Genomic DNA, 22,474 nt, shown 5'->3' with positions numbered 1-22,474 from the left:
GTTGTATGAATTATGTCAAGACAAGAGGAAGGACTTAAAAAGGTCACTACCAGCTGCGCATATTATACATTTATCACTCACTTTGATGTCATGTTAGGTGACTCATGTTTGAGCAATAGAGTTCAGTTCCACGACAGCTGAAAAAAGTATTTTATTCCATAAATAGTCAGTTTAACAGTTATTACAGCCTACATTGTTTGACAGAGGGAAGTTGGGTTGAGAGGCACTGTGCATTTGTAATACTGAGAGATGGAGGCAGAGGGAGGGAGAGGGGGTTGCAAATGAGCAAGAGAGAGGGAGGAAGTTTGTCTTCCTCTCCCATCACTGGAGGATCTCACACTTCACCTCTTCAGCAACGAGTGATCAAACATGACTGAAATGTAAAAGGTAATTTTATTTCAGTGCATATTTTATGAGTTTTAACAGCTGTTCTCTTGGTCTGGTTGTGTCCTCACAGGGCGGTTATGTTTGAGGTTGAAGAGCAGGAAGTTGACTAAAGGTTAGTTTACGGTTATGCTAAAAAACTAAGGCAGTAGATCTCATAACCTTGGCTCGAATAAGAGAGGTGGTGTACTTTTAAAATGTTATGTAGTACAGCAGAATCGGTCTTACCGAGGAAGAGACAAATACTTTGCATATAATTACTACTCCTACTATTTTTGGACGTGGTTGAGGTATTGGACATCTTTGATATTTTTGATATGTGGGATATTTTGTAAAGTTACAAATCTCTGAGGCAGAGCCACGTTGGCTTCAAATAATCATAATGATAGACTTGTTGGTCACATGGTGAATAATTACAGACTCTTCTCTTTCAGTAAGATGTTGAGTCCAGCCCAGAAGAACCTCAGTGAAGAGGACAGCTCTGGATCTGACGCGGGGTCAGAGGTCAGCCTGGAACCTGAGACAGACCGGTTTGGCTTCATTCTGACCAATGGATCGACAGCTGGGTGAGTGGCTCCACATTTGTGCCTGTACACCGTTACTGTGCTGCTGGTGAGACTGGCACTGTTATCACAACCAGGTGTTCTGCTTCTCTGTTTTCAGTCTATTTTCATAGAGACATTTTTATTTAAAGAGGTCAAATGGTAGAAAAACAAATGATACACTGAGATGGCTGTTGAAATTACTAAAGTGTGACTCAAGGTAGAAAAGTGAAGTAAAATACAGATACTGTCAGATACGTACAGTATGTGAGGCCTTAAAATCTCAGTATGTTACCAAGATTTATTTCCTTGCATTCATTATCAAAGACTCATACTTCAAAAGTATCTTTAAATGTCAAATTGAAACCGTTTGGTGAGATTTTCATATATATTTCAGTGATCAATAAACCTATGTACATGTATGTATGTTCCTACTACTCTGATTTGATGACTAATAATTAATAATACCTTGTGATGCATACAATAATCAGATCTTATGTCTACGGCTTGTCACCCCATAAAATAAAGCTACTTGTGGGCTCTCATCACAGGTTATGGTCTTAGGGTGGAAATGATTTGCTTGTGCTTTTTAATATTTAAGATTAAAATATTTTCTAGTTCTGTCAGTGCCAGAAGAAATGATTAACTAACCAGAAGAAATGTACCCTGAAACGCTATCCCATTACAAGACTGCAGGCTAATTCAAAGTTTCCATGGGATTGTACAATCGTATGTTTTACAAAGTCATTGTCTTCCAAAGCAAGACCACATATCTCTACAGAGACCACGTCATCTAAAAACCGGTACATATATTTGAGCATAAACATGTAGTTTTAATGTGCAGACAGGGCCAAACAGTTGTTCCACTGCACTGTTACTGTGAGCTCAAATTAGAAGAATGCCACATGAAAGGTCAATAAAGTAGTGCATAAAACCCACAGTTAAAGATGCTAGCAGAAATATTCATGCTTGTCTTTTTATAAGGTCATCTACAAATCTAAGTTGTATGAATGAGGATTAATTTTGAAGCAGGACAGAAACCTTTAACACTGAGGTGTGTCAGTCCAAGGAGAGAAAAAACCTTCTATAACACTACAAGACTGTCTGGAGGCGCTGTGATAATGTGGATTTTATAACTCTGTAGAAACATGTCAAATCCATGCCAGAACAGGTGCAAATCGTAATTAATTACTTTTACTTTCAGAAAATACTACTCATATACACACTCAGTCAGAATCAGTTCATTACATATTTACATCACATTCAAACAGCAGTGAAACTAAAGATCTTGATGGTGGACTGCAGAGGAAACAATATAAATTCAGGATAAGAGCAGACCAACAAACAGCTACCTGCCTTCTTCACACTCCTCATTGATAACATCCTGACCGGTTGCCATAGAGACATCACAGTGCTAACGTGTGGTTTTCCTGTTTCCTGTCTTGTTTTTCGAAGCACTGCCTCTATATGATGACAACACACAAAAGTGCGTGCAGAGACACACTGAACAATGACTTAAAGGTCTCCAGTTAAATGATTGTTAAGAGAGAGCCTTAATACTGCACAGTGAATGGATGCAGATGCATTAAAGGGCTTCATTACTGTAAAAAGGCGGTTGTTTCATGCTTTAAAATACTCATCTGGTGTTTTGTGTCAGGAGTGTGGGCCCACCCCCTGAGCTGGTCAGGCAGAGGGAGGCCAAGTGGATCAACATCATGCTCCAGTGGAATCGCATATTGTTGAAGAAGTCCAGTAAGGTGTGTCTCAGTTTAGACACTTAACAGATATAAAATGTAGTGTAAATCAACTCCCACACTGAATGAGGACAGGCACGCTGAATAATAAAATTGGTGAGGGCTGAATTCCATTTAGCTTCATTATCAGGGTGCTGTGCATGGTTTCTCACTGTCATACTGTCAGCACTTACTGAGACACTTAAATACAACAGAGCTGTTGATAATGTTATCTCTAACACATGTGCTTTTCCTATGGCAAGTCGAAATGTTTGCTGTGAAACAGACCTTTTACCATTCATACTGTCAACAATTGTTGACAGTATAGAATCACTTTGCTATAAGTCATTTGTTGCTGACTGTTCTGGGCTGATCCTGTGTCTGTGTCTCTTATGTCCCTCCAGGTCAAAGTGCAGTGTCAGAAAGGCATCCCTGCCTCACTCAGAGCAAAGTGCTGGCCTCTGCTGTGTGCAGCCGCTGACAGGATGAAACAAAATGAAAACCTCTACGAGGCAAGAAAACACGCTGCAAAGGATGCAGTGTTAACTATTTCAGAAACAATGAGTTGATTAATTCATATGAAAATGATGATCAAAACACAATTAACTGACACAAATTTGACCATCAAGTTGCTGTTTATGGTATTCATCAAGGAAATATGACACATTTTCTGGCTCCAGCCTCTCAACTTTGAGAATTTTCTCACTTTTATATCATTTGTAATTATTTCACTTAAGTATCTTTTGTGTCTGTTCCAGTCTCTGGACTCGCAGCCTGCTCTGCAGAGCTGGGTGGATGTGATAGAAAGAGACCTGGACCGACAGTTCCCCTTCCATGAAATGTTCCTCTCCAAGGACGGACACGGGTAGGAAACATTTCTACTTCTACTTGTTTCTGTTGATAAGTTGCTAGCTATCCACAGTTTCTTTAGTCTTCAGCACACCTCTGCTGCTCCCACTCTAACTTTACACTCCTACTTTCTTTGTCTTTTCTGTTGCACAATAAAAGTTTGTACTTCATCGAAACTAAGAGGTAGACACTGATATCACTTGCTATATTTTAACTCACGTCTCTTTCAAAGGTGAAACATACTTGTGAGTTTTAAACTTGTGGTTTGTGTGACTGGCTATTGTGGTGTGTGTGTGTCTGTGAGTAGGCAGCGTGGTTTGTTCCGGGTGTTGAAAGCCTACACTCAGTACCAACCAGAGGAGGGTTACTGTCAGGCTCAGGGGCCTGTGGCTGCAGTGCTGCTGATGAACATGCCCGCTGAGGTAGCGATCAATAATGGGTTTACCCCTCAGTTAAATAAAGACATTGCAAACGTACCTCATAAACATTTTACCAATCTGGATTTCACTGGAGAAAAAAAGCCCTTTTCTTATGGTGAACCTGTAACATTCATTGTGCCATCTCTCGGTTAAAATACTGGCATTGTGTTGGTCTGTACCATGGCAAAAACACTGATTCAATAATAATAGGGTCATAAATGTGAAAAAAAAAAAAAATCAGCTATCATGGCATCGAATGTTCACCTCATGTAACCCTGGCAGGAGGCCTTCTGGTGTTTGGTGCAGATCAGTGAGCAGTACCTGCCTGGATACTACAGCCCTCTGCTGGTGAGGACATGCACGTTTCCCCACACGAACACAATGTTCCTGACACTTTCAATTAGCCCCAGATCCACTGAGGCAGTGCTAAAAATGTGCAGTGTGGATGTCTGTCTGAGCCGCCTGCCGTGTGTTATGTAGGAGGGAGTTCTGTTCGATGCGGGCATGCTGACCTGGGTCTTGAAAAGGACGTGTCCAGCTGCGCACAAACACCTGCAGCACCACGGAGTGGAGCCCCTCATGTTCGCCACTGACTGGCTGATGTGTCTGTTCACACGCCACCTGCCATTCAACACTCTGCTCCGAGTCTGGGACCTGTTTTTCTGCCACGGTAAATCCTCTCCATGGGCTGAGGGTCACACAGATTACACTGCTTTTAAAAAGGGAAGCAATTAAATGTATAATGTAAAAATCTGTAAATTATAGTTGTGCTATATTGTATGTTTTATTTATATAAAATCTGTAGTAATACTGTTGATCATTTACAGAGTGCAGTGATAAGTTACACATGGCTACCACTGTTTTCCCTGGTCTCTACCTCTGTCCATGCTTACCCCTTCTCTCTTCTGTGCAGGGGTGCGGGTGCTGCTCCAGGTGGCGGTGGTGCTGGTGCGTCGGGTGCTGGGTCGGGCCGAGCAGAGGAAGCAGTGCCAGGGCCAGATGGAGACTCTGGAGAGGCTGAGGGGCGTCAGGGAGCAGGTCCAAGAGGAAGACGACACCTTTATAGCAGAGGTGAGAAGCTGCTAATGTAATGCTCCAGACTGTGTTGGCCTCCATGAATTAGATTTACGCACACATCACACTTTCATTTGTTTTCAACGAGGTACCATTTTGCTACAGATGTGCAGCCTGGTAATCAGTGTTTTCCTTTCCCCTCCTCTTCTCCCTGCTCTCTCAGGTGTGCTCGGTGCCGCTGTCAAACAAAGATCTGGAGAAACAGACAGAGAAGGAGCTACAGAAGTGGAGGAAAGACAAACCCTCATCCACCTTTGACCCCAGAGGTCGCTGCTATGGATATCGGATGGCGTGGGCGAGGGCTCGGCAGAACGAGGAGGAACGGGACAGGAAAGAGAGAGAGAAAGGGAATCTGTCCGTCCCTCTCGCTCGCTCGGCCTCCACCCTGTCAGCTGTCCCCCTCGCTCCTGCACAAGAAGCTGAGGAGAGGGGGGAAAGGTAACGCCGGCGAATGGGAGGGCGGCGCTAGAGTGGTGAGGCATCTTTCGATGGGAGCGAAGGAGGACTGGAGGAGCTGGAACGAGTTGAATTTTAAGAAGGTGCAGGGTGTTCAGGAGGAGGAGGACATAGAGGAACACAAGAGTGAGTGGAAACTAACAGGACAAACTCAGGAGAAAGAACTTTTAGAGGAACCTGAAAAGATGGACAAAGCCCAAAACACACCAACAGAGAGCGCAGAGGAAACAGTAATGGTAAAAGAACAGATTGAACAAGTCGAAACAAAGGAGGAACAAGAAGAGAAAAGTCAGCCTAAAGAAACAGAGGATGATAAAACGCTTTCGGAACAGACAGAAGAAACAAATATGGAGACAGAGCCAAACCAAGGTCCAGCTGAAGATCAAACTGTTGAAAATATTCCTCAGCCCACTGAACATACCTCTGACCATGAACAGGCAGAGGAGCTGGACTCTAACAGCCAGCCACAAGTCCTGGAACAACAGGATCACAAAGGCCAGGACCAGGAAACTGAGGTAAAAGATGCAAAAGAGGAGCCAGAAAAGCAAGCGTCAGAAAGTGAACATTCAGCTGCTGTGGAGGAAAATCAGAGTGAGGTGCAGAAAGATGCTGATGCAGAAGAAGATGACACAGATGAAGAAACACAAATTAGTGTAGACTCCATTGAGGAACAGGTGATTCAGGCTGATGTGAAACCAGAGGAGAGAACAGAAAGTACAGACGAGCAACAGACACAGGAGGGCACAGTCACAGGAGTCTCAGAAACAAGAACTGAGATGAGTCCGGGCTCAGAAACAAACAACAACACAGAGGCAGAGACAGATCTAACAACAGAGACAGAGACTCAGGAAGAAGTGATCACAGGGATGGACAAAAGCTCACAGGGCGATGCATTTGACGTAAAATACCACAGTACTGAGTCAATAGCAGAAACAGAAATGAAAGAAGAGTCCCACACCCAAAAGGAGACAGAAACTGAAGAAGAGGTGAAGGACGATGCAGCTAAACAGGATGAATTGGAGACCGAAGTAGTACAAATAGATTTAGAACAGCATGCAGATTCAGTGACAGAGACAGAGGTAGAAACATTAATCCTGTCTTCACCTGAATGCATCCAAGAAGAAGAAGAAGAAGAAGAAGAAGAAGAAGAAGAAGACACTGATGTAGACACAGAAACTAAAGCAGAAATACCAGCTGCAGATGACACAGTGAATGAATCGAGCGAAACTCACTGTTCAGAGAAACAGTGTGATACAGTAGCGTCTGAACCTGAACAGGAAAAAGAGGAAGTAACTTTGACTGTGCATTCAGAGGCACAGGTCGATACAGGTGTTGATCAAACACAAGCAGAGGAAACGTCAACTGAAACTCAGACCAATGTGGAGACTGCTGACACTGTAGCACCTCCAGAGAAAGAGGAGACCTCAGAGCAGGCTGAAGCAGTGAACCTCACCACCGAGCCTGATGGGAAAACAGGTTCAGTAGAGGTGAGTACCTCTGAGGAACCTGCACCTGAAGAACCGACAAACCAGGTCGCCGTGGGACCTTTAGAGGAGGAAAAAAGCACAGAAAATGTTCAAGAAAACACTGTAGAAGAGGATGAGGTCTTTATTTCTACTCCTAACGTGACAGACAATCCCAACACTGACAACAACCCACAGGTCCAAAGTAAAGATGATGCTCCAGCTGAGCTGAACAACAGCGGCCTGACCCAAGCCCCTGGGCGCCGTGGTAGTCGGTCTTCTGGCGATTTCTGTGTCCGCAAGTCTTCCAGCTCCCGTGGGTCCAGGTTAGCACGTAGGCTCTCTGAAGATCTTTTCACCACCCCACAGAAAACTAGCCAATCGCAAACTATCCCTAATCAACCAGAAGTTAAACACACTGAATCACAGATCAATCCTGGAGCTGTGAACCCGACCCAGACTCCTCCTGATGCGGCCCAGTCTTCAGAGGTTGCCTCATCACTGTCCACAGAAGTAACAGAGGGGACGGCGGCGGAGCAGGAGCCGCCCACCCCCACAAAACGTTTCGGTCTCTTCCGCAGACTCAGAGGAGAGCAGCCCAAAAAGGCAAAGGAAAAAAGGGTGCAGAAAATGCAAGTCCCCAAAATCTTGATTCAGGACTTCAGCGACGGAACCGGGGAGGGGAAACCAGTCGAGGAGGAGGGTGAGGAGAAACTTAGCTCCAGGGAGAGGAGGAGGAGGCGGAGGGAGCGGGAGAGAAGGGAGAAAGAGGAAGAGAGGCTGAGGAAGAAGAAGGAAAAGGAGATGGAGAAGGAGAGGGAGCGAGAGAGGAGGAAACCGCAGACGAGGGGGAAAAGTTTTCAAGTGCAAAGGGAGAAAGGGGGCGATGATCCCCCTCAGTGTGGCTCAAAGACCGGCTCACAGACTCTTAGACATTCTGCTTCTTATGCTGAATCTTACTTTTGACGAACATTGTGAAAAGCACCTGGAGGGAAGAGGTCTGAGGCATATGGATGCGGTTACAGCTTTTGATTAGCCTCAGCAGTATGCCTTAAGAGACAGTTAAAACATTTCACTTAGTTGCATCAAGGTTACACCTGCATTTTATGTGATAAAGAAGTTCTGGGCATCCGGCCAATGCCATATTTTTGTGGCACCTTATTAAAAGCTTTAACTATAACCACATATTCCAGACCTCATCTTTCCAGATCCTGTGTACTGTTTTGAGAAGCAGACATTCCCCTCATCCTAAATCTTTGTCATACTTGAACCTTTTGACATGTAAATAAATAATAAATGATGTTTACATACTTTGAAAAATACATTTGTTTTATTTGGAGGAAGTTTTTTCGCTGCACCTTGATCACAAACATAAACAGGAAGTGCCTTGTGTCTAGTTTCACATAATGCCAGATTACAACCATTAACATTATAATCCAATAAAAAGCTGGAATACACTGGTTCTGTACTGATGGCCTCTGCACAGGTAAAAAAAAAAACATATACAAGCAGGTAAAGATGAAAATAAAGGTCCAAGATGATTTCTGCATTTTCAAGTAGTCCAGGTAGTGTGGTGTAACAGTGATAAAAGTGAACACGCATGCACCCACTTTCAGGTCAGTGCATCTCTCTCAGTCTACACACCCCATCAGTCCACCATCACTCTACTTTAAGTGTCGTCCTCACTGTCACTGGCCAGCACTTCCTGACTCGTCACTGGTTGAGTGCTCATCTGCGAGGATGGGGGAAGCACTGATCCAAAGAACAGGGAACAGAACTGTAGGAGGACAACACAGAGGGAGAAAATATTGTTAGACACAAGGAAAATTCAGTCATTGCGGCGTAGTGTGGGCTAAACAACTTTTGCCCCCATTTGCCAGCATCAGAGAGACTTTCTAGCAGTCTGAGGCTTGTCCTGAGCAGTCACAGGTGTTACGACATGAACCTCAATAAAGACAGACTTGCAGCTCGTCTATCTTGGGTATTAATCTGAGATGGGATGCAGGCGTAATCTAATGAGAGCATAAGAGGAAATGAGGGGTGGAGAAGGTGTGAGACAGCAGATAAAACAACATACAACGACTTCTCCTGTTTTTGGTCAGTGTCGCAATCATTTGTTCCGGGCACAGATGTCTTGAAGTGGAATTATCTTGTAATCAGTTGTGTTTTTTGGTAACTCCCACGTCAATGTGACAACAGTCAGAAAATATTCAGATTCTTTCCAAGCCCTGGAGTCTGCACTCAGCTTCAGTAATCGGTGTGCATGACTACAAGGCCCGGGCAGAGGATGTTAAGATATTTTGAGCAGACCGTTAAAGAGGACACAGCTGCTGCGAGGAGAAACTAAATTTATGTTTGTACTTTATATGGTATTTTGTGCCTTAATAGCATATGGCATAGCTACAAATTCTCAAGCCTTATCTAGCTGTCAGTGACGTGGTGCGTTTTAGGACCTGGACCTTGTTTTAATGTTTTGAAAGTAAAGTAGGTTGAAATTCATAATTGAGCATTTTATGATTTTGTGATTATTGTGCTACGTACAGTGAGCGATGTGTATTTGAAAAGAAGTTTTCCGGGGTAAATAAAGATTCAATTAATTAATATAAAAACACAATGACATGGAAATGGAAAGCTGTTAATCTGGAAATTCACATCACATATTCCTCAACTTATGTACTTATCTAACTACATCATACCTTCTTATTAGGTGGTCTGTCTAAATCAGCTTTTTCATCTTCCTCCTCCTCTTCCTCCTCCTCCTCACTGTGTATTCTTGTCTTGTGATTGGCTGCAGCAGGCTGTTTGGAAAATGTAGATCTGGCTAATGAGGGCGTAGGTGGACCTGTGGCAGAGGGACCTGGTGCAATACTAGTATCCATGGCAATGAGATAGGCGTCTATGTCGTCATTCATGAAGTCATCGGGAGGGGGAGGCGGCGGTGTGTGTGCCCTGAGAGGTGGAAAAGAAATATGACATGAATGAGGAAGAGAAGAGTAAAAACATTTTGCTCTCAGGCTCCACACTGAGCATCAGTGACAGCCTGTTTCTGTATAAGTTTATTCATAATACAAATAATTCAAATAGATCCCAGGTGTCTTAACAGTAGTAAATTAATTCAGCCACATTTCCCTATGCTTGTTCTGCTGTTCTTTACCCAGTCAACAACATGTTGAAAATGCCACTCAGAGGATGTAACTGTCCACCAGGTGGCGTGGCATCCCTGTGGAGTAAATGCTGAGGATTTCCTGCCCCTCCTTAGAACTGAATGAACTATGGCATTGGATGATTGGCAAAACAGTTTTATTTTCACTTCTGCCATGGACCTTTTCTAAGAATGACTGACAAGAAAGAATCCAAACTATTCAGTTTAGTTTGAGTGTTACCGTCTGCTGTTGTTTTTACGGTGGTTGGGATCATCAGAGAGCGTTGCCAGCACAAAGTCCCCTTCTAGGACACTGTCTGTCACTGAAAGCACCACAGGGCTGACACACACACACGCACACAATGTAAATGTCAGTATATTGTGGTAACACAAGTGATCAACTGATATCTGTATGGGAGGATGCTCACCTTCCTGGCTCATCAAAGTACATAGAAATAGGGAGACCAGTAGACTCTGCAAACACTAACAAACCCTGGAGGAGAGATGACAGTAAATGACTTAGCAAACCTCCTTGATGAGAAAATCAATGCAAGAAATCAGCTTAACCACAACATATTATAGCTGCCTCCACTCTGCTCTATGTGTCCCCAAAGGACCCCCCCTCCGGTCAATTTCCCAACCGTCTCTCCTCTGACTTATATTCCCTTTCTTGCACTGGGTCATCACTCCCTTTGTTCGCTGTCTCACCCGTAACTCCTTCAGACAAAATGTGACGCTGTTGTGAGCTCCGACAGCAAAATGGTCAAACTCGTCAGAAGCCAGACACAGCTCTGTCAGCATGGCCTTGGACTGCTCTGAGAGGGAGACAGACAAAAAAGTAGGAGTGAATGGAGGATGTAAGCAGAGAGACACAATGACTCATTCGTGCTTTTTTGACTTCCTTCTTTTATGAAAAAAAATTCTCAAACTAGAATTACCACCCCGCTGTTGTATGCCTCTGTCAACCAGTCCACTTGCAGTTAATTAGTGTGTGTTGCAGCCAAAATTGTGTTTTGTGCACTCACAGTGACCCGGACCTTTGACCACCAAAATATAATCAGTACATCTTTGAGTCCAAGTGAACTTTTCTACCAAATTTGATGAAATTCCCTCAATGTGTTACTGAGATATAATGTTCACAAGAATGGGAGGAAAGGACAGGCAACGCTAAAATGTTGTTATTCTTGATTTTAAATCACCTGTACATCCAATGTAAGATTTGCATTAAAAAGTGTACTATGACTTTGTAAAGCACAGTTCGCAAGTTTTACAAATACCCCAGTTTGTAGCTGCTGCGAGAACAAATAGACGACTAAGTCACCTGCTTCCTCATCCACATGGTTCCTGACCCACATCCGTTCATCACTCACTGCCACGGTCACTTCTTCCAGAGATGGAGGGAAGTGCACAACTGTGTCCACGAGCAGCCTGAGAGTGAGAGAAGACAAACATAACGTGAGAAGGACAACAATTAGCTACAGCTACATACAAGAAATTTCATTTAATTTGCAAACCAAGAGGAAGGCAAAAGGTAGACAGTCAAAACTGCAAGATTATTGCAATGAAGAAGACTGACAGATCTCACAGACCTGGGCTGGGCCCTGAATACATTGGCACAGCTGTCCTTATCAAACACTGCCTGTAAACTTTCACTGTCCTGGAAAGACAGGTTATGTGTCTTCAGCAGGCCTGCGGGAGAAGTACCGAAACACAAACATCACATGCAGAATAAAATGCAATGAATGCATGATGTGCTACAGCGTCAATGAGATGTAACCCTTCTGAATTCATCCAGCTGTGTGGGCCGTCTCAGAAGGAACTGTTACCGTGTTTGCAGTGCAAGGTGAAGGTGAGGCGGCTCTTCTGCTTGTCCAGCTCGATGTGACACTTTTCCACTGTCTTCTCCAGAGACGCCAGAGACCTGAACACAGCCTGCACGCTCTGACTCAAACATAGAAGGAGAGAAAATAAATATACACATGGGAAAGAGACTGTGACTATGTCTAATACTGAAATACTCTGACGTGAACCCAATTATGCTAATACTCTACACTCAAGCTTGCCCAACATTTTTTACATGTGACAATAAAACTGCTTGGTGACACATGTTCAACACTTTAAAATTACTGCCGTGTGCGACTGTTGAAACGAGGAAGCTCAGAGGTTTTGCAAAATGTGCGCAAAGATAACCACAAGGCGGTACCATGGTAGCAACATGACAGGAAAGATAGCGTTTGAGGTTGAGTACATGGAAATGGAGTCAGTTATACCCAAACATAGGTGCTGCAGTGTACCTGAATTAACTGTAACACTTTAAATTCACAAACTGTGATTGAGAGTTTGTGAAAACTAGTGACTACATTAGCAGAGAGGTTCAGACAGACAACAAGAAGTAACAACAACCTCTCTAAATGGTGATATGAATGTAACCACGGCCGAGACTAAACATCAACAGCTCAGGGATAACTGTGTCTTTTATAAAGAGAGAACTGTGGTAAAATCAGTAGGCAGGTGGTGTTGATGAAGCTCATCTGATAGGGCTGACGCTGATTACTACAGCCCATGTAAATATCAATGTACTGAACATGAGACATAAATTATAGAAGGCGTTAGAAGAACCATGGCTCATCTCCTTGTCTCAGCACACCTTTATTGCCATCTTGCAGCGAAAGGCGTGCCCACTGGGGATGGTGTACCTGCAGAAGAAATGGGAGGGGAAGTTGGCTTAAAACTCTTGTCACACAAAAATGTGATGTTCAGTGACTCACTATCTCTCTCTCACACACAGGCGCGCATACACATGCACACTTCAGTGCCATTTATACATAGTCTGCACCTGCTGAAGAAGAGTGGTGCGAACAGGAAACAAGCATATGCCGACCGGGAGGAGTTCACAGACCGCAGGGCCAGCTACGAGAAAGATAGAGAGATAGAGAAAAAACCAAACAAATCAGCACTATTTCTTGTGTGCACCAACAGGAAGCAATGAGACATATGCATGGCAGGAGGAAGCGCTGGTGTGTCAGTATCAGAGCAGCTCACCGCATCTTCCTGAGGCTCCACATACAGCTCATCACCGATCCTGGACAGGGAGTGGATGGCTTTGGCCAGCACTGGACGGTACACACACACAAACATCCACAACACCATTACCACTGACAGCTAATTTATTTATTAGATCTAGCTATATACTGCATATAGCAGATAAAAACAGGAAATGTCTGTTACCTTTCACGTTTCCTCCTGTCACGACGCAGTCCATTTCTGCAAATTAGATAACTTTCCGTTAAGTTAGCAGACTCGGCTAAAAAGTTAGCCGAAACTACCGGATAAACACCACCAAGAAGTGAACCAGTAGGTGTTTAAGAGTTTGTACACCGAGCAGAAATCCTCCTGGTGCCAAAAACATACTCTATTTTGTTGTAGTTTTATTTTTCTGTTTTATTTTCGATTTTGACTCGACTTAACAGGACATTACACTACTCTTGGCGTTGTTTACGCCGCCATTGCCCGCTTCCGCCCTGTGGACCAATCAGAGAGACAGGAGCTCAAGGGGGCGCGGCTGATTAAACGCATGCGCAATGCGCTTCCAAAAAAAAAAACAAAAAAAAAAACCTTTGCATAGACGACAGCAGTCCAGGATGTAAAAAGAAAACCGGAGTAGGGTAAACGATTTAACTTGTTTTGCATATATATATTTACTTTGAGGAAGGGGTCTGATATTTACAAAGCCATATATAAATGTAAAAATTTTACTTTCGAAAATATTCAGCATGATATGATTGTGGAGAACAAATAAATTTAATGTTTTGTTAACAATTTGATTTTAGCGGTTACATTTTAGCGGTTACATCAGTTACATCAGTGAAAAAAGTATCTAAGTACATTTACTCAAGTGCTGCGGAGAATGTAAATATTATATTCGATACTTTATTAAGTACTTCCACTTACTACCACTTTATACTTCCACTCATCCACATTTCAGAGACAGATATGCTTTTTACTCTGTTACATTTATCTGACAGCTGTAATTAGTGGTTACTTTGCAGATGAAAATTCTAAATACATGGATAGATTATCAGACAACGGGCCACTGGGCACACACATGTAAAAGGTCCCCCACCCCCTCACATATAGGAGCAGGAAACTGACTGAAAGAGATACAGAACTACAGTGGTGTTGTGTGTAGTTGCTTTGCATTTGTTGTTTTTTCCTTTAATCTCTCCTTGGTAGTTGCACCAGTTTGTGATCATTTTCTGTCTCAGCATGATCACTTCATTGACTTTCATTTTAAAAAGTTGACAGTTACTTAAAACAAAGGCCTCTTGGGCCCCCAGGCCTGTGCCAGGCTATTCAGTAATCCTGCCAGTGTGTGGTCAATTTGTGACCAGTAACTTAAAACAAAGACACTGGCCCCTAAGCCTGTGCCATCCAACCATGACTAAACTTCATCAGATGTATTTTTATACATCAAACTTTGAATTATTTCGAGTTGATCCACCGCAGCTAGTAACATTAAAATACTGCTTGCACTGTAATTAATTAATAGTGATAAAGGGTCATAAAGGGTCATATATTTATAGCTGCATTCTTCTTCTTTGTCTTCTTCTTATTATTATTACTATTATCATTAACTATTCGTTCTTAGTGTAATGTGTTAGTTCATTTAAGTTTTTACTGATCATGCTTTTTTTTATCTTTTCTTGGTTTCCGATCAGTATTTTGAATGACCAGAGACCTCCTTTTGTGTGCCAAACACTAGAATTAACTCTCTCTCTCTCTCTCTCTCTCTATATATATATATATATATATATATATATATATATATATATATCAACAGATATGAATAGAAAAATAAAACATTCAGAAACAAAGTAAAGGCCTGTTCACAACTTCAGTTAAAGAAATATGGAGAGTCCACAGAGCTGATATGAAATGAGTTATTCCAAAAGTCATTGCAGACATTTTCTATTTCTTTCATTCTGAAGACACATAAATAGCTGCTCTCAAAAACGCCCTGTAATTACTACTCAAAGGCCACAGTGGGAAGAAAGAGTGTGTGTGTGTGTGTGTGCGTGTGTGTGCACATGTGTGAGGGAGTCAGGGAGAGAAATAGGAAGGAAGGGAGGGCAAATACAAAGATGGGCAGAGAGACACAGTAAAGTAGAGAGAGAGGGAGAGTCACTGTCAAAGCACAATTATCTCACCTCACTGGTCTTTCTCGTTTGTCTGCTTCAGTGTGTAAGATGTGAGGAACGCACCATCTCTCCTCCCGTCACTGTGATATAAACGGCTGTTGGAGAAGAGGTGTGGACTAAACCTTCCTGTACTGAACCTACGGACATTTGATGAAAGAGAGAGGCTTTGAAAAGACACAAGAGGACACAAAAGTCAGGAATGGGTTTCGAGGCCTTTGGGCCAAAACTTCTGAGGATTATGGAGGAGTGGAAGCACCGTGACAGCGAAACATCTCTGAGAAGAAACAGTGTACGTGGAGAAAAATAATTTCTATCCAAGCTGAGGAATTTAAATGTGACGAAATGGACCTGTCTTGATATTTGCTGTGCGAGGATAATAGAGAAAGATTGGAACATGAAGAAAGAGGGAAAAAAACATCACAGGAGTCTCAACAACAAAAGCTGGACAAAGGGCTGATTTTTACACAAATATATTTTCTCTTGTGGTCTCCAGTCTCTGTTAAAAGCACCACATTACATAAGACTGTGGAATCCATCCCTCTTTAGCATTTGCACGTACTCATTGTTGACATGTCTTTCTGTGGCTTCTGGATTTGACACTCAAACACTCGCAGTTTTGTTCCTAGATGTCTCAGTCACATACTCCAACAGACACTCAGGGCTTGCTGCAGTCCATGCTGCAGAGGCTGAAGCTCCAGCCGGGAAGAGAGGGCCAGCCACTCCTGCACACACCTGTACCCGCCACGGCTGCTTCCACATGGAGGCAAGATGGAGAGAGAGGAGCCTCCACCTTCCAGAAAGTAAACAACAGTCATGTAAATGGCTTTGAGTTTGGTACCAATGGTGTCCCCTCTAAAGGGTTTGGGATCTCTGCTGCGGATGGTAATGTTGGCTTCAAAGGTGGAGAAATACAGCGACCAGGTCATGGCCTTGGAATGGACAGGGGTCTCACTTCCCTCCCCACCCAGAAAGACAACACTGATAATGGCACGGGTGAGAACAGAGTGTTGGGACAGGCCACATCGCCTGGGATCACCCCAACAGGAACGGGGCAGCTGTTTCCGTCTCAATCAGTTAAGGATGCTGATATCACTTCCTTAGATAGGACTGATGGAGAAAGGGTGAGTTTTGGAAGTTCTTCAACAACAAGACACACTCCTGGTAATAATGATGTCGTCATAAGCTCAGGACAGAATCAGGTCCAGGATCAGGGCTTTAAACCCAAAGTCTATGCGTGGTCCTTGAAGGCCACAGACGCACATCTTGACACTGGAAATCAAGAGATCGAAGCACCGCATGTGGGAAATGGAGGATTCGGAGCTTTGGGGCAAAGCAAAGACATGCAGTTTGTCGCAAGTGGCCAAACAACAGCAAACAGCAGCTTTAGAAGAAAGCGATCATCTGAGAATAAAACCAGGAGGTGGACGCAGAAGATTAAGGAGAAATGGTTGGACAGGTCGGGGAGTCTTAGTAAAAAGGGAAAAGAAGAAGGTGGGAGAGTAGACAGGAAGAGTGAGCAAGGAACTGAGGTGAGTACTGCATTTTGATCATATTTAAGCTTTATTCTCAAAATGAAAAAATGATGAATCTGCAACTTGTTTACTTCACAGATTTCACCTCAAAAGCAGCTACTGACGACAGAAAATCTCATCAATACGTCAATTAAGGAGGAAGAAAGACCCCTCGTTTCATTAGACAGCAGTGATCCCAGTGAAACCCCTCACACACACACAGAGGACAGCACTGCTGAGGCCCGCCTCAGGTAACCAACCATCAAACTGACATAAGATCATAAAAATACACCCAAACCAGTACTCTAGTGAAACAAGTTCTGTTTTTTTTATTTATCTTTTAGCCCTAAAGCGACACCAGTAAGATATGTGAGGTATGAGTCTTTCCAATCATAGCTGTAATGTTAGTTTGAGCTGTTAAATGTTCCCTCTGATGTGCCTCGGGTCTGATGTGCCAAACACACCCCTCTCACTGACAGCTCCTGTCATCAGACTTCTTCAGTCACACTTTTGTACTGCAATAAGTCTCATGACATTTTTATAACATCTTAAATGGAAACATTGTCAATGAGGTCATTTGTGGAAGAAGTGCTGAAGTCTTTACTTAAGTAGTAATACTATTTTGTAAAATTACCTGAATCTTACTTAAGTACAGATGTACTATCAGCAAAGTGTACACATTGCGTGCAGAACCCCCCTCGTCAGTATTATATAATTATGTATTATAATATTATCACCGATGCTTCAATGTGTAAGCTGTATTTTGATGTTGGCTTTGATAGTGCTACGCTGAACTACTTCATATACTGTTGGCTAGTTTAATTTACTATGCGTCCTATTTTGCGTTTAATGTTGATTTGTAACTAACTATAGATCTGAGATTTAGAGAATCACCCATAAAGTCTGATTGTTTCCTTTGTGGTTGAAAGATAAAACTGGTCTCCTTGTTCTTATTGTTGCTGAGGATAGTTTTTTATGACTTTGACTGTACGTTTGGGCTCGTTGTCATACTTCAGATTGAGTTTGGGATCTCCCAGATGAGATTACGTGATGGTTAAACGTCTAAAGTGTCCAAACTTTTGCACAGCACCGTCTGTAAAGTATGCAGTAATTTGTGTTGAAGAAGAAAATAAACACACAAATAGGAGGCTCATCCTCAGTATATTAATAAACTGTGCATTACCACCAGCCAGGAACAGTTTGACTCCACAGGCTGTCACCAAACCGAGTCTTCTGTAACATCTGAACACCATATGCTGTGATTGAGAGCATAAAATATAGTTAGAAACCAAGCAGAGAAGTTGAAATGAAAAAAAAAGAAACTACGTCTTAACACTGACAATAAACATGGCAGGTGGTGTCTTTGAATTGAGCTCATCTTACAGGGCTATGGATACACATCAGACAAAAAAGGTTGGAAATCACTGCTCTACTGAGCATTTGTGGCACCGGGTCAGTGTATGTGGGATTGAGTCAAATAAACTGCACTGCCCATGTTTATCATAATGAAGGGATGTGTCATCCTGAGCAATGATGTGGCTCACTGATGTGCAGACAGTACTTGTTGGTAAGATCAGCTCATTGTTGGTTTTAGTCTTTTCATATGATTTATTTACAGTGAGAATCTCTTCTCTTGCGGCAGGTCTTCCAGTGACTTTGACTTCGGCCTGGGCTCATTCAGCCTCCTGGATGAGATTGTCACAGGTCAAGAGTGGGCCAAGTTCCTCAACCCCAGCCTGCCAGCTGCCTTGGTCAATCAGAGACCACCAGCGGAGCCACTGAGCCAATTCAAAACTGCACCAAATCCTTATGACAGTGGTCAGTCGTCTTTGAACCTACAAGGAGGTGGAAACAACATGTGGCACTTAACGGACACACCGTCATCACCGGATTTAGATTTCAGTATGGCACAAATATCACCTGATGCTTTCCAAACTGTCAGCATGGACATTTCAGAGGGAAAGCAACAGCAAAATGTTCAATCAGAACCAATGGAAGACAGTCATAACCAATCAGATCACCAGTCTATAGAGAGAGGACGGGGGCAGCAACGTAGACCTCTGTCCTTCGTAGAGGTTAGATATCACTCATTGTTCTTTCAGTCCCTTTTTGTGCTCAGGGTGCAATATTTAAACTTTTACTTACTTTAAGTCTACCTTTTTGTTTGACCTTTTTACAGCCTGCAGATTCTCTGGACAACTCATCGCTGAGGAGAGGCCTCCTCAACAGAAAGAGACACCATCAGTCGGCTGAGAGCAGAGACGAGAGGCCTCAATCTGAGAAAATGAGTGATGGAAAAGAGGCAGGCAGAGGTCAGAACAACTTAATACTCTGAGTATAATCAGATCTTTCAGGCATTTTAGTTGAAAGAGATCCGATGTTGTCATTTCTGTTCTCTAGAAAAAGGAAACTGAACACTTTCTTTCGTTTCTCATTTCATAGGGGCGCTTGTATCTCCACCGAGCATGACCAGCAGCCATGTGATGGATGAAACAGGAGAGTCACAACATGATATCGTCATGCCTCTGTACCCCCCGAACTCTCCTACTACCCCTGTCTCGCCATCCTCCTTTAACCCTTTTGCTTCTGCACCTCGGGGCGTCCTCAAACACTCGATATCCCAGGATTCTGAGTCCACTATGGAAACAGTGACAAAAAGGGTGAGATGTTATCTATCACAGTGCCCCCTTGTGGCATGAAATGTAAAAATGCTATTTGCACAGTACGTCTGCGCTAAATACATACTACCTGCTAGATCCAAACCCTGAATTTTTAGTGTTCTACTTACCTTATTCTCCCACAATGCAATGCACAAAGGCAATGCAGGAGTTGCTCACAGTAGTGAAAACTGTTGATGGCTCCAGAAGGAAAACAAAAAAATAATCATTGAATTTTAAAACCACAGTAACAAATACCTAAAGAGATAATCACAGTTTATATACTTTCACAGTATAATATATACACTATACACCATATACTTTAACAGTTAGTATATACTGTATTCAGTTTGTAAGTACTGTAGTATGGAAGTGCCAGATGTTGTATGTTGCAGCTACATGAGGTTGAAGTGGTCATTCACTCTACATCTTAACAGTTATATTCAAAAGTCTGATTAATCGAACAAGCTTTTTTCATGTTTTATAAATATTGGCATCGCTTTATTTTATTTCATCTATGACATCCTTTAAAATGAGATGCTATATCTCAAGGGCAGTGCTTTCAATAAGTTCTCCTACATTTCCTGGATTATTACCTAGTCATTTCCAAGACATTTTTAAAAGAATGATATGATATGAACAGGAATGACCTTGAAAGAAAAAGAAAAAGTTGAACCTGTGCAAATATTAACTCATTATTCTATTTTTATTTTATTAGAAACTTCATATATGTTGATTTTGCTGTTTGTTTTTAGGAAAAATTGTCAGTATTTTATGTTCAGCTTACTGAAATTGAAAAAACTTTGTAAGTTACACTTGCACTGATATATATCTGATTATAAATATACCAACTGAACACTGTCTCAGATTTTCTTATAAATAGGGCCAAATTACAACATTCTTCTGTTCTTCTGTTAATCTTTCCTTTTTTTAAAAATTCCATTCATCTCCTGTGGACCAGAGGCGAGTTGAGGAGAACCGCCGGGTTCGTTTTTCAGAGCAGGTGATGACCATAGCCCCTCCGGAGCTGGAACTGGATGCCGCAGACTCAGAGGAGGATTCAGGAGCAGAGGAGGACTCAGTGACGGAGCAGGAGTGTGAGGTGGAGCAGGTGGTGACGGGGGAGGTGGCACCGGCACGTCGGGCCGCCCTCCCCGCCTGGATACAGGCTCTGAAGAGGAGGAACATGGGGAGGAAGAACAGATAGTGACTGTGACAGCACAAGAAATGAGCATTTGGTCTCACACTCTTGTCTCTCTTGAAATAAATGGAAAAAAATAAAGCAAGCTGAGTTTGTCTCAAAAGCAAAAAGAAAGTCAAACCAGACCAACAGTATCACAGTATTTCTAAAAGCCATGAAACATATATTACATGAGAACCTTATTTTGTTTGTTTGTTCACTTGTTTTGTAAAAGAGATGGTTTTTGGACTAAAGACTAAATGCTATGTTGAGATGAATAAATTTTGCAGTTCATACAGAAAGTTCTTAGAGTTCTGAGTATTTCTAAGTTCAGACTGGCAACAAGTCTGACCATCTTGTCTCAGAGGGACTAATGATGTTGAATCATCAATTGTCAATTTTAATTAATTTTTTTGTTGTTGTTTTGTAGTCCATGTGCTCCTCTGTCTAGACTGGTTTACGCACTTGCAGTGTTGCAACAGCTCTTACAGCCTTTACCAGAAATATTGTGTTGTCTTCCTCCTTCAATATCACACTGGACAGTAGCAGATGACTGTGTGGTCTGCTGCTGTCTGTGTCACTCACTCTCCCTTCATATCCTCTGCCTCTTGGTAATGGCTCCCTGCTTGGCCATCCTGGAAATTAACCCCAGAGACGGCAGCGGAAAGAGATTCAAGCTGGAGCTGAGGCAGTGGTTTCTGATGTGTCTGCTGGTCTCTGTTCAACTCTTCAGATGTTGAAACCCTATTTTGAAGCCATTCTTGCTGGAGTCACAGAGATGCACTTAAAAAAACTCTGACAGTATTTTTTTTAAATATAATTTTTTAATATATATATATATATAAATATAAGCTAGTACACCCTGACAATATCACCAGCCTCTGTTAAAAGCTTTTACAGTCTGGGCTTAGAGCCACAGTGATGCTTTCATGTGAGCTGAATAACAAGATTAAGACAAACATTAAAGGAAAAGTTCAACATTTTGGGAAATGTGCTTATTTGCTTTCTTTCTACGAGTTTGATGAGAAGGCTGCAAAATCCCACGACTGATTTTTGTACGGATTAAAGAAATAAGATGTTGAGCTAAGCTGCTGCTAGCGGTAGTACAGATATGACAGTAGTATCGTCCTTCTCTTATTCCAGGTGCTGGATAATATGTGTTAAGCAACTTTTTGTTGACACTTTTCCCTCTACATGAAAACATATATTTATTCTTCTAAATATGGATAATTTAAAAACGTGACTGTATTCATTAATTCACCTTTCAGAATACAAAACTGTACATGGACACACACACACACACACACACACACACACACACACAGTCTCATTAGGCCCTAAAATGTTGTCATATTAATCAGAAAACTTGGAGAAACTATTTTTTTCACTGTCAAACAGATGAGCTCCAAAGAACTTTATAGCTCCCATGTATTATATTCTGTCATTTCCAGTACTTGCATTATATTGATTAGTCTGATTAAATTAGTACATCAAACTTTCACAACAGTTCCTCTGTGGCCTCCCCTCACGGCTATTGTCTCTTGTAAATCACTGTCAGAGCCATTAAGAGGCTCTTAAGCTGATCTATTAGTGCCCAGGTCATATGTTATAGTGAAACAAGAGGGGACAGAGAGGGAGGAGGGGTGGAGATGAAAATGTACAGCGTGCGTTTGTGTCTGAGCAAGACAGACAGAAAGAGACGTAAATAAACATTTGAGATGGAGCCATGGGAGCAAACCAGAGATATGAAGACAGAAGGGAATCATAATGTAATTTTGGACTGTACACGCAAAAAAAGTGGAATTGCATTAGTCCATTAGTCTGTACAGTAACATCTCCTCCTGCACCTCATCGCCCAGAAGTGAA

General features: G+C 42.4%; 3 protein-coding genes across 7 annotated transcripts; 2 read left to right on the top strand and 1 right to left on the bottom strand.

The window, feature by feature from the left end:
* Window positions 1–221: 221 nt before the first annotated feature.
* Window positions 222–8,242, top strand: tbc1d10c (TBC1 domain family, member 10C). Of its 4 annotated transcripts, none has more exons than XM_051072407.1 (10): window positions 222–499; window positions 819–950; window positions 2,584–2,683; window positions 3,064–3,171; window positions 3,418–3,524; window positions 3,816–3,930; window positions 4,210–4,275; window positions 4,408–4,597; window positions 4,841–4,998; window positions 5,165–5,595. In XM_051072407.1, the coding sequence occupies exons 2-10, from the start codon at window positions 823–825 to the stop codon at window positions 5,441–5,443; spliced, it is 1,251 nt and encodes a 416-aa protein (XP_050928364.1). In that variant the 5' UTR covers window positions 222–499; window positions 819–822; the 3' UTR covers window positions 5,444–5,595. The 4 variants fall into 4 exon arrangements, with proteins under 4 accessions (XP_050928364.1, XP_018524298.1, XP_050928365.1 ...); XM_018668782.2 differs by having other exon boundaries at window positions 227–387; XM_051072408.1 differs by lacking the exon at window positions 222–499 and adding an exon at window positions 540–674.
* rad9a (RAD9 checkpoint clamp component A) lies at window positions 8,229–13,599 on the bottom strand. The gene is made up of 12 exons (XM_018668792.2): window positions 13,291–13,599; window positions 13,105–13,175; window positions 12,899–12,972; window positions 12,710–12,758; window positions 11,889–12,003; window positions 11,652–11,751; window positions 11,384–11,490; window positions 10,771–10,877; window positions 10,491–10,555; window positions 10,304–10,402; window positions 9,617–9,869; window positions 8,229–8,697 (listed from the first exon to the last, which is right to left on the bottom strand). The coding sequence occupies exons 1-12, from the start codon at window positions 13,322–13,324 to the stop codon at window positions 8,590–8,592; spliced, it is 1,182 nt and encodes a 393-aa protein (XP_018524308.1). The 5' UTR covers window positions 13,325–13,599; the 3' UTR covers window positions 8,229–8,589.
* Window positions 13,039–21,588, top strand: zgc:113229 (uncharacterized protein LOC550612 homolog). 2 transcript variants are annotated; one of them, XM_018668758.2, is made up of 7 exons: window positions 13,039–13,182; window positions 15,301–16,789; window positions 16,871–17,022; window positions 18,414–18,846; window positions 18,951–19,083; window positions 19,214–19,431; window positions 20,390–21,588. In XM_018668758.2, exons 2-7 carry the CDS (start codon window positions 15,887–15,889, stop codon window positions 20,633–20,635), a joined length of 2,085 nt encoding a protein of 694 aa, XP_018524274.1. In that variant the 5' UTR covers window positions 13,039–13,182; window positions 15,301–15,886; the 3' UTR covers window positions 20,636–21,588. The 2 variants fall into 2 exon arrangements, with proteins under 2 accessions (XP_018524274.1, XP_018524282.1); XM_018668766.2 differs by lacking the exon at window positions 13,039–13,182 and adding an exon at window positions 13,666–13,727.
* The last annotated feature ends 886 nt before the right edge of the window (window positions 21,589–22,474 follow it).

This window comes from Lates calcarifer, linkage group LG8 (assembly GCF_001640805.2).
Source record: "Lates calcarifer isolate ASB-BC8 linkage group LG8, TLL_Latcal_v3, whole genome shotgun sequence".
Classification (NCBI taxonomy): Eukaryota; Metazoa; Chordata; class Actinopteri; family Centropomidae; genus Lates; species Lates calcarifer.
This window is presented reverse-complemented; position numbering and strand designations above follow the sequence as displayed.